Source organism: Trachymyrmex cornetzi, unplaced genomic scaffold, assembly GCF_001594075.2.
Source record: "Trachymyrmex cornetzi isolate Tcor2-1 unplaced genomic scaffold, Tcor1.1 scaffold74, whole genome shotgun sequence".
Taxonomy (NCBI): Eukaryota; Metazoa; Arthropoda; class Insecta; order Hymenoptera; family Formicidae; genus Trachymyrmex; species Trachymyrmex cornetzi.
Window position 1 is genome coordinate 495717 of NW_017300070.1, and position 9070 is coordinate 504786.

The 9070-nt window shown below is 37.1% G+C and overlaps 2 protein-coding genes across 3 annotated transcripts in view; one reads left to right on the forward strand and one right to left on the reverse strand.

The window, feature by feature from the left end:
• Positions 1-4377: 4377 nt before the first annotated feature.
• The window catches only part of LOC108767961 (putative uncharacterized protein DDB_G0282133), a 22477-nt gene continuing 17784 nt past the window's right edge, over positions 4378-9070 (forward strand). For both annotated transcript variants that reach the window (XM_018518110.1, XM_018518113.1), the window contains exon 1: positions 4378-4445. The gene's annotated coding sequence lies outside the window, so the exon portion shown is untranslated. The remainder of the gene's footprint in view (positions 4446-9070) is intronic.
• Positions 5558-9070, reverse strand: part of LOC108767962 (pickpocket protein 28) — a 10456-nt gene continuing 6943 nt past the window's right edge. The window contains exons 9-12 of the mRNA XM_018518115.1: positions 6553-6661; positions 6361-6486; positions 5845-5936; positions 5558-5769 (exon numbers count right to left, since the gene is read on the reverse strand). Coding sequence (XP_018373617.1) covers positions 5585-5769; positions 5845-5936; positions 6361-6486; positions 6553-6661 — 512 coding nt within the window. The 3' untranslated portion in view covers positions 5558-5584. The remainder of the gene's footprint in view (positions 5770-5844; positions 5937-6360; positions 6487-6552; positions 6662-9070) is intronic.

Genomic DNA, 9070 nt, shown 5'->3' on the forward strand with positions numbered 1-9070 from the left:
AATGCGCATATGACCACAGAGCATATTTCAGTCGCAACGTAACGTCGGTATGACAGATTTCCTAACCTGAAATCGTCAACTTTAACGCTTAATAACTCGACGGGGCAGAGCGACGCTTATTTCTGCCAGATTCTTTCGTTTTAAGCAAAAACGTGTTGAATGAGCCTATGTTCATCGATTTTTGAGGTGAGCGGCTAAACTGTATAATTACCGAACGATCTTATTATTCCTCCCTCTCACTCTAATCGTCTTTCTACCCCCACCATTGCCATCAGCGGTCCATTCTAGATGTCGATGATTTTTTCACATTGACAGCTATCCTAACCGCTCCACAAGCAGTGACTCGCATCTTGACAATTTTGCCGCGTTCCGAAACTCATTAAGAAAAAAGTACCGCAACCTTTTAGGGCTGCCGCACACACCTTCCGTAACAGTAACCATAAGCCGTATCGTAAGTATCAGCCAATCAGTATTAAGAGTTCAAATGAATTCTCGACTGTGATTGGCCAATTCTTATTGTACGTCTTAAGGTAAATTTTCACGAGCTGCTCTAACTGGCTATTTTAGCGACAAAAAGGATCACGTGATCATAATGGACATTTGATATTCGTCAATTTTGACCACGTGATTCTTTTTGTCGCTGAAACAGCCGGTTTGAGCAGCCCGTGAAAATTTACCTTTATGGTTACTGTTACGGAAGGTGTGTGCGGCAGTCATTAGTCGGTGAGTGTATGTGCTTAGGAAACTTGAAAATCGGGATAATGGCGATGATGCGATTCGAGTGCTATTGCGGGAAAAGTTGGAAGAACGTACATACCACATAATAACATTCGTATGTACTTGACCGGACAAAACCTCCGGTTGTAAAAATTATTATTTTAAATCGTTTGTATTTCGTATGAAAAGTTTTGAAGTGCAAATAAAAAGGTTTGTGAGTCATTGTATTAATTACAATTAATCATTCTTTTTTGGACCAAGTACTTGACCGAAATAATTAACCGGATTTAAATTCAACAAAGTTTAAACATGGAATCGTTTGTATTTCGTATGAAGAGTTATAAAGTACCATTAAAAACGTTTGTGAGTCATCCAGACATTTTTAATTAAATATTAAAATATCATGTATTTGACCGAATTATAGATATAGGCGCTGCGGTCACAAAAATTCCGTTGGATAGGTAGTCTCTCTAGTATTTTGATATTCCATGACTGTATTATGAAATTGCTTGCATTATGTTTTGATTGTAAATTATTTAAAGGTGTGCATATACGGTGGTGCAATGCACAAATAGACAACTGTGACAAAAGGTGTGCAAATTGTAATTGCAACTCCGGAAGATTAAACGATTTGGTTCAAGCAAATTTCATAATACAGTCATGGAATATCAAAATACTAGAGAGACTACCTATCCAACGGAATTTCCGTGACCGTAGCGCCTATATCTATAATTCGGTCAAATACATGATATTTTAATATTTAATTAAAAATGTCTGTATGACTCACAAACGTTTTTAATGGTACTTCATAACTCTTCATACAAAATACAAACGATTCCATGTTTAAACTTTGTTGAATTTAAATCCGGTTAATTATTTCGGTCAAGTACATGATCCAAAAAAGAATGATTAATTGTAATTAATACTGCAATGACTCACAAACCTTTTTATTTGCACTTCAAAATTCTTCATACGAAATACAAACGATTTAAAATAATAATTTTTACAACCGGAGGTTTTGTCCGGTTAAGTACATACGAATCATAATAACGCATACTAAATACACATATGTATGCACATTTTATTTTTAGTGCAGAAATTCTAATTTGTATAAAATTTCATTTTATTTAAAAAGTAAATGTATTCATATTTATTAAAAAATACATACATATGCATAGTCATAAATTATCATTAAATTATCATTTTTTAACTTACCGACATCAAAAAACTTTGAAATTAAAAAAAATAGTCTGTTCACGTTGTTTGAAATCCCCAAATATTTTTGCACTTAAAATGAGATATAGATATATATTTGGACGTTGAAAAGACAGAAAGCGAAGATGTTGAGTATAAAAAGTGCACGCAACGTGAAAAGATCTAATAAAACGGGACTTGAGTGATGTTCTTTCTTTCGTAGATTTCTACGCATAAAAATAATATATTTTACAAAATTAGAGGAGAAAATAGAAGAAAAAATATTTATCAAATCCTCTAAGGCGTCGTCTACAATACACGGAGTAAGAAGTAAGAGTAAGAAATCGACCAATCACAATCGAATGTGAGAAGAATAATCGAGTGTGAAGGCCCGTCTACAATATACGGAGTAAGAAGTAAGAGTAAGAAATTGACCAATCACAGTCGAATGTGAGAAGAATAATCGACTGTGATTGGTCAATTTCTTACTCTTACTTCTTACTCCGTGTATTGTAGACGGGCCTTCATTGGTCAATTTCTTACTCTTACTTCTTACTCCGTGTATTGTAGACGACGCCTCAAAGTGGAGTTTTTTTCGACAGGCTTTTCTGAAGTCAAAAAGAGCCCAACTTTTTCGTAAAAGCATTATGAACTCCCTGGGAGTTCATTTTGTCGAATTTTATAAGCTTCCCGAGAGCTCAGCGAAATGAATTCCTAGGAAACTTTTTTTATTGAATCATGTAAGCTTCACGGGAGCTCAGCATTAAGGCCCGTCTACAATACACGGAGTAAGAAGTAAGAGTAAGAAATTGACCAATCACAGTCGATTATTCTTCTCACATTCGACTGTGATTGGTCAATTTCTTACTCTTACTTCTTACTCCGTGTATTGTAGACGGGCCTATAAACTCTCTGGGAGTTCATTTTGTTGAATTTTATAAGCTCGTCGAGAGCTCAGCGAGGGTGGCACCCAGTTGGACACGGCTCAATTGGACACGAGCCACTCACAGCGCATGAGACTACAAAGCTCCTATAGGCACCTGGTCGCTGTGATTGGTGGTGTCCAATCGAGCCGTGATCAATCGGGATCACCCCCTCAGCGAAATGAACTCCTAGGGAACTTTTTTTGTTGAATCGCGTAAATTCCACGGGAGCTCAGCATTATGAACTCCCTGGGAGTTCATTTTGTCGAATTTTATAAGCTTCTCGAGAGCTCAGCGAAATGAGCTCCTAGGGAACTTTTTTTTGTTGAATCGTGTAAGTTCCACGGGAGCTTAGCATTATGAACTCCCTGGGAGTTTATTTTGTCGAATTTTATAAGCCCCTCGAGAGCTCAGCAAAATGAACTCTCAGGGAACGGAGTTTTGTGCTGTGTGGGTTAAATTGTTTTGCTTGGGCTTTATACTTTTTATCTTTCTTTAATTTTAAGAATTTAAAAAGATAAACAAATTTAAAAGATAAAAAGTAAATATACATGCAATTAGAAATTAGAATTAAATGGCAGTGCTTTATGCAATTCCTATAAATAAATAAAAATACATTGGGATTGAAAAGGATTCATTTCAATGTTCGCAGATGCGTGACGTGTGACAATCTGAATTTATTTAAATCCATTCTCGTTTACTAGGTTTCTATCAATATCTATTAATTTTAATCTCAATTTATTATTGTCTTAGCTTTTTCTAATTCTTAGAACCAGAAAAAATAGAAAATGAATCAAACGGAGATTGCCCAGGTAGCAAGTTACGTTATTTTGACGTCAAAATGACGTCATTTTGACGTCAGCTTGCTACCAGGGTGAAGTTAGTATAATATATATATTGATAAAAGTAGACATTTATAATTATTTTTATCAACGTAGATTAACTTTAATCTCAGTTTTATTTATTCTTTATCTTTTTTTAATTCTTAGAACTGAAAAAATATATAAAGTAAGTTAAACCGAGATTAAAATTAATTTAAGTTGATAGGGGTGATCCCGATTGATCACGGCTCGATTGGACACCACCAATCACAGCGACCGGTGCTGAGGAGCTTTGTAGTCTCAAGCGCTGTGAGTGGCTCGTGTCCAACTGGGTGCCACCCAGTTGATAGAAATGGAAAATAATTTATCACTTATAATCGGCTCTCAAGGAGCTTGTTCTAAATTTCGTTTTTTTTTCCATCTCCGCGACAGTCGTTTGGCCGCAAAGCTTGGTGCGCGTGTACCGGGTGTGTGAAGTGAGCAGCAGGATTCGTGAACAGCGATCGAATTGTCCAATTGCTGTTGAGAACGTCAGATGGCCACTTTCAAACTGTTGGGCTGCGATTGGTCACTCTGCCCGCTGGTTGCGTGCGCCGTCGGCTTGAGCATTATGGCGTCATCGCGATTATTGGTGTAACGTCGTGCTTTGACTTACACGACGAAGTTGGACGAAGTTTCGCATCGTAGTGTCTCACTTGGAACTGCTTGGAATTTCCAGCGTGTCGCGATGCTGTTCGCCCAATCGTCGCCAAGAATCGCAAGATTTTGAATGACAGCAAACAAAGCAAAGGTAACCGCAAGACGGAGGTGGAATAGCTCGGAAATACTTCGAGACGACGGAGTGTTTCTTGACATGTCGCGCGACTTCTCGGATCTGAAATGTCCGAGGCCGATCTGTTGACGTATCTCGGTCGAGTTGACAGCAGTTGACAGTGTCAGCCGTGGTTGCAAATCGACAGCGAGGTCCGAGTCCGATCTCTCCATAGATGAGACGCACGTCACGTCGCCCTGCAATTTGTTGACCCACGTACGACGCCGGAACGGTACTTGAATGAGACGTGATTCCCGTGCCCTCGGCACGCGAAAATAATTTCTACCCACTCTCTGCTCGCGACAGTGACAGCGTTTGTCGTCGCGTGAAACGCGTTTCTCCGTGTTCCAAAACCTTGGAAAGTTTCACCTGTCGATCATTATGTCGGTTGTTGATACAATTTTGATGTATGCATCAATAATGTATGGGCAATAAATAATCGTAAGACACGCTTATAAAGGAAGATGTTTATTTAATATGATACCGACAAGAAACTTTCTAGATAGAAAGAAAGAGAGAGAAAGAAGACTTTAATATTGTTCTAGGGAAAGCTCTCTAAGCTCTTAGAGAGCTTAGGGATAAAAAATGTACAGAGAGAGAGAGAGAGAGAGAGAGAGAAGGGCAAGTGTGTAATATTATATACTATAATTTTTTCTTGTTGAAATATTTTAAATCTAAAAATGGATTTATCTTTACACACAAGCACACATAATTATAATTTCATTATTATTCTAAAGATTAAATTAATTCTATTTAATAATTTCCAAATTATGAATTTGAGGAATTGTTATTCTGGAATCAGAATTACTAATTCGGAAAATCGTTATTCTGAAGATCACGAATACCTCCAACGAGAAATTATATAAGATCTATAAAATTCTTTTCAGCTGAACTTCTTATATGGTTTATCTTGCCTCTTTTTTTGTCTCTATCTTAAAGAAAGAAAAGATGAATGATACGAGAAGTTCAGTTAAAAAGAACAGTATAGTTAATAATTTTGTGCTGTAAGTTTTGTCAGTCAAGTCATTGATATTCCGTTAAAATTGATACATTCAGTATGTCTCCTGACCATACACTTCACCCACTAGGTCGCTATTTCTGTGGCATCTGCGTGTAATTCAATTAGTGAATGGATAGATCACTTTCGTGTTATCTGACGGATGTGTCTGGAGCACGTTGGGTCTTTGCATTTCTCGGCGATTGTTGAAGCGACACCACACCCGCATAGTCGAGAAGTACAGTATTTCCATAAACGACAAAAAGCTGAAGCCCATGAAGAGACCTAGCAAGCCTCCCGTACTCGCTGTAAATTGGAATTCCTGATTTTGTAATATTTTTTTCTAAATAATAATCACTTGTAGAATGAACAGATACCTACATAGAAATTCGATGAATCCGAAGAGCTCACTTTTCATGTATGTCGTGAATTGAGAGTCCACGAAAAATAAGTGAACCACCGCCACGTTTTCCCTACGTTTAAAATTGCATTTAAAAAATTGGATTAAAAAAATATTATAAATTACGCGAGAAAGAAGAGAAATTAAATATTGAAATTTATTATGAAGACTTCTATAAATATGCAGCTTGTGACAAAGTCGGACGCAATACAGATAATGCACAGGATGTCTAAATAAATCTTAATTCAACGACAAATTTTCCACTCAACTTGTATCTGATTTTTGTTAAGGAAAACAGAAATGTATTACAATTTGCATAAATCTGCATTGAGTTTGTATTTAAATTTAAACATGAAAGTTTGTAAAAGATAAAATCTATTTAAGTGTTTTTTTCCAAGACATCTTGTATCCCTGGAATCTAAATATCAACCTGTTGCATCTTTTATATGCGAACGAATACCTGTCACAATAAATCGCGCTCATTAAGTTTTAATTACGTGAAATAATCTATGTCCTTCTTCACGTATTGTTTGTTGGTTTGGAAGGTCTGCACTAGTTTGTTCTGCGAAAGTTCTATTCTGTAATTAATCTCGAAGCAGGCTGGCCAGCAATTGCAGCTTGGTCTGCGAGAAAAGAAAAATTTGAATGATCTTGCTTCTAGAAAAAGATGTAATTCTGAGGGAACTCACATCGTAATATTGTTCAAAACCTCATCGTAGAGTTTGATTTCCATGGCTTGTCTAGCACGTTTAGCGCATGGTTCGTCTCTTTTACCGCAGATCGGCGTGTTCAATGATTCTACAAATAATATTGCTCTAGTAGATGAACAAAAAAAGTTTTTTGATCAGAGATTCCGAAAAATCTATTTTAGTTTCTCGTTACTCTACCATCGCTAATTGAACAATCTTAACCCATTAAGGACCGCTGGTCAATTTTTCGACCAAAAAAATAGCTCAACTTTCGGACCAAATTTGGACCAATGGTTGCAAAATCGACAACTCCTCCCCCTCCTGCCTAAACGACCAACTCCAGGGTGAAAATTTTTGGCAAGTAGGCTCTTTAAGGGCATAGTAGCTTGCCATTATAAGGATTTTAAATCTTGAGAAAAAAAAACTTGTCTTGGTCCTTAATATTAGGTGTTAAACTTAATTCCTGCCGTTTTTTCGTCTCCAAAATTAATTTGTTTCGAAGGGAAGATGAATGAATACCTTAATCAAAGTAATTTCCTCCATTTTCTACTACTTTTTCCCATCTCTCTAGTAACAGAGCAATCCCACGACGGTAGAATGGTGTCTTTCGAGGCGATCCATTCATCCACCCATTTTTGGACTTCGTTGTGATTGGAGAAGTGTGTGTCCGTAAGTGCATGTTGCATCGATCGGAAGAACTTCCCATTCAAGCTCTAGAAGTGCCTGCTTCATGCTTTTCGCGACATGCGGTCGAGCGTTATCATGCAACAAAATGACTTCGCGTCGATTGTTGGCTACGGATGATCTTTTTTGCATCATTTCGTCACTCAATCAGTATAATTGCTGTTTGTAGTGATCAACTGTAACGATTTCATTTGGACCCAAGAGTTCGTAATACGGCACACCTTCCTGGTCCCACCAAACGCACAGCAAGGTCTTATGCCCGTGAATATTCCTCTTCGGCGTTAAAGCGGATGGTTGGCCGGCGTCCACCCATGATTTTTTCCGCTTGGGATTATCAAAATAAATCCATTTTTTATCGCCAGTCACGATACGCCACAAAAAACTTTTTTTTCTTTGCCTGGCAAGCAAAGAAGTCGCAAACATTTCAAACGATTTGAAATGGCACTTTCTGACAACTCATGTGGTAGCCATCTCCCTTCCTTGTGGATCTTTCCCTTGTGACATGCAAGCGTTTTGAGACGGCCATTGGAGTAACATTTAACTGTTTCAACAACTCTAAAAGCGTTTGAGCTGGATTCTCATCAAGCAATTCTTGCAGCTCGACATTTTCAAATTTTTTCGGCTGTCCTGGACGTTCTTTGTCTCTCATATCAAAATCACCGTTTCGGAAGCATTCAAACCAAACTCTACATGTTCTTTCCGATGGAGTTTCATCACCATACACTTCGGATAATAAGCGATGCACTTCAGCTGCGGTTTTCTTGAGGTCGAAGTAGTGAAGAAGCACATGTCGGAAAAATAGCTTATTGCGATACATTTTCAATCGATTGGAAAATTTCTTTGGCGTCGAGAAATCTAACCTGTGAGGATTGAATCACTTTCAGCGATGTCTAAACTACAAAAGACATATGACTTCATCGTCGAAACTCGCCACCGTTGTAGCCAGCACCCTCTAGTAGCGAACGGCAGGAATTAAGTTTAACACCTAATAGATTAATACATTATATATAATTAAAGAAAAATTATTTTAAGAAATTTGAGTTTAAATATTGCGGAAGAAATATTTTGATCGTACAATTTCAGAACGAACAGATGACTTTCCACATCCTGAGGACAAAAATAACGTCAACGTTAAAGCTATTGTCACATGTATGCTAATAGGTTAACTTGTTCTCGTAAGACTTGTATAAGAATTTATGGCTAGAATTTGTAATTCTATGCATCGTGAGATGTTACAATCATTCGTAAATATCTACGATTTCTCGTAAATTTTACGAGAAGCTATTTGTAAAGATACTGCATAAGGTTATAAGCATTTTAAGCATCAAGTTCTTATAAGAGAGCTTACGAGAACAAGTTACAATTTTATTTAGAATTAACCCATTAGCATACATATGATAACAGTTTGAACTCTTACTACATACGACGACTTTTCGGTCTTTTACTACATACGATTCTCGGGTTAATTTTTATCACTTTAACAAATATACAAAAATTAATCGATTCTTACATATACTTTAACATCTTCCCTTATAAAAATTTTTCACCGTTTTTAGCCCGTTTTTAGCCCGCACGAACGGTTAATTTGAGTGGTGAAAACGTGCATTTTACTCAGTGAGTATGATTCCGTTTTTAGGTCGCAAACAGGAACTTTTCCGTAAAAATGAGTGGTTAAAACGGATTGCACTCATGCAGGACACGAGTATATCTGAGTGGTGAAAACGTATACATTACAAGTATTTTTGAGTGATAAAAACGTAAATTTGAGTGAAAAAACTTATACGAGTGCAAAATACTCATTTAGCACTCGTCACTCACATTGCACGTTTTCACC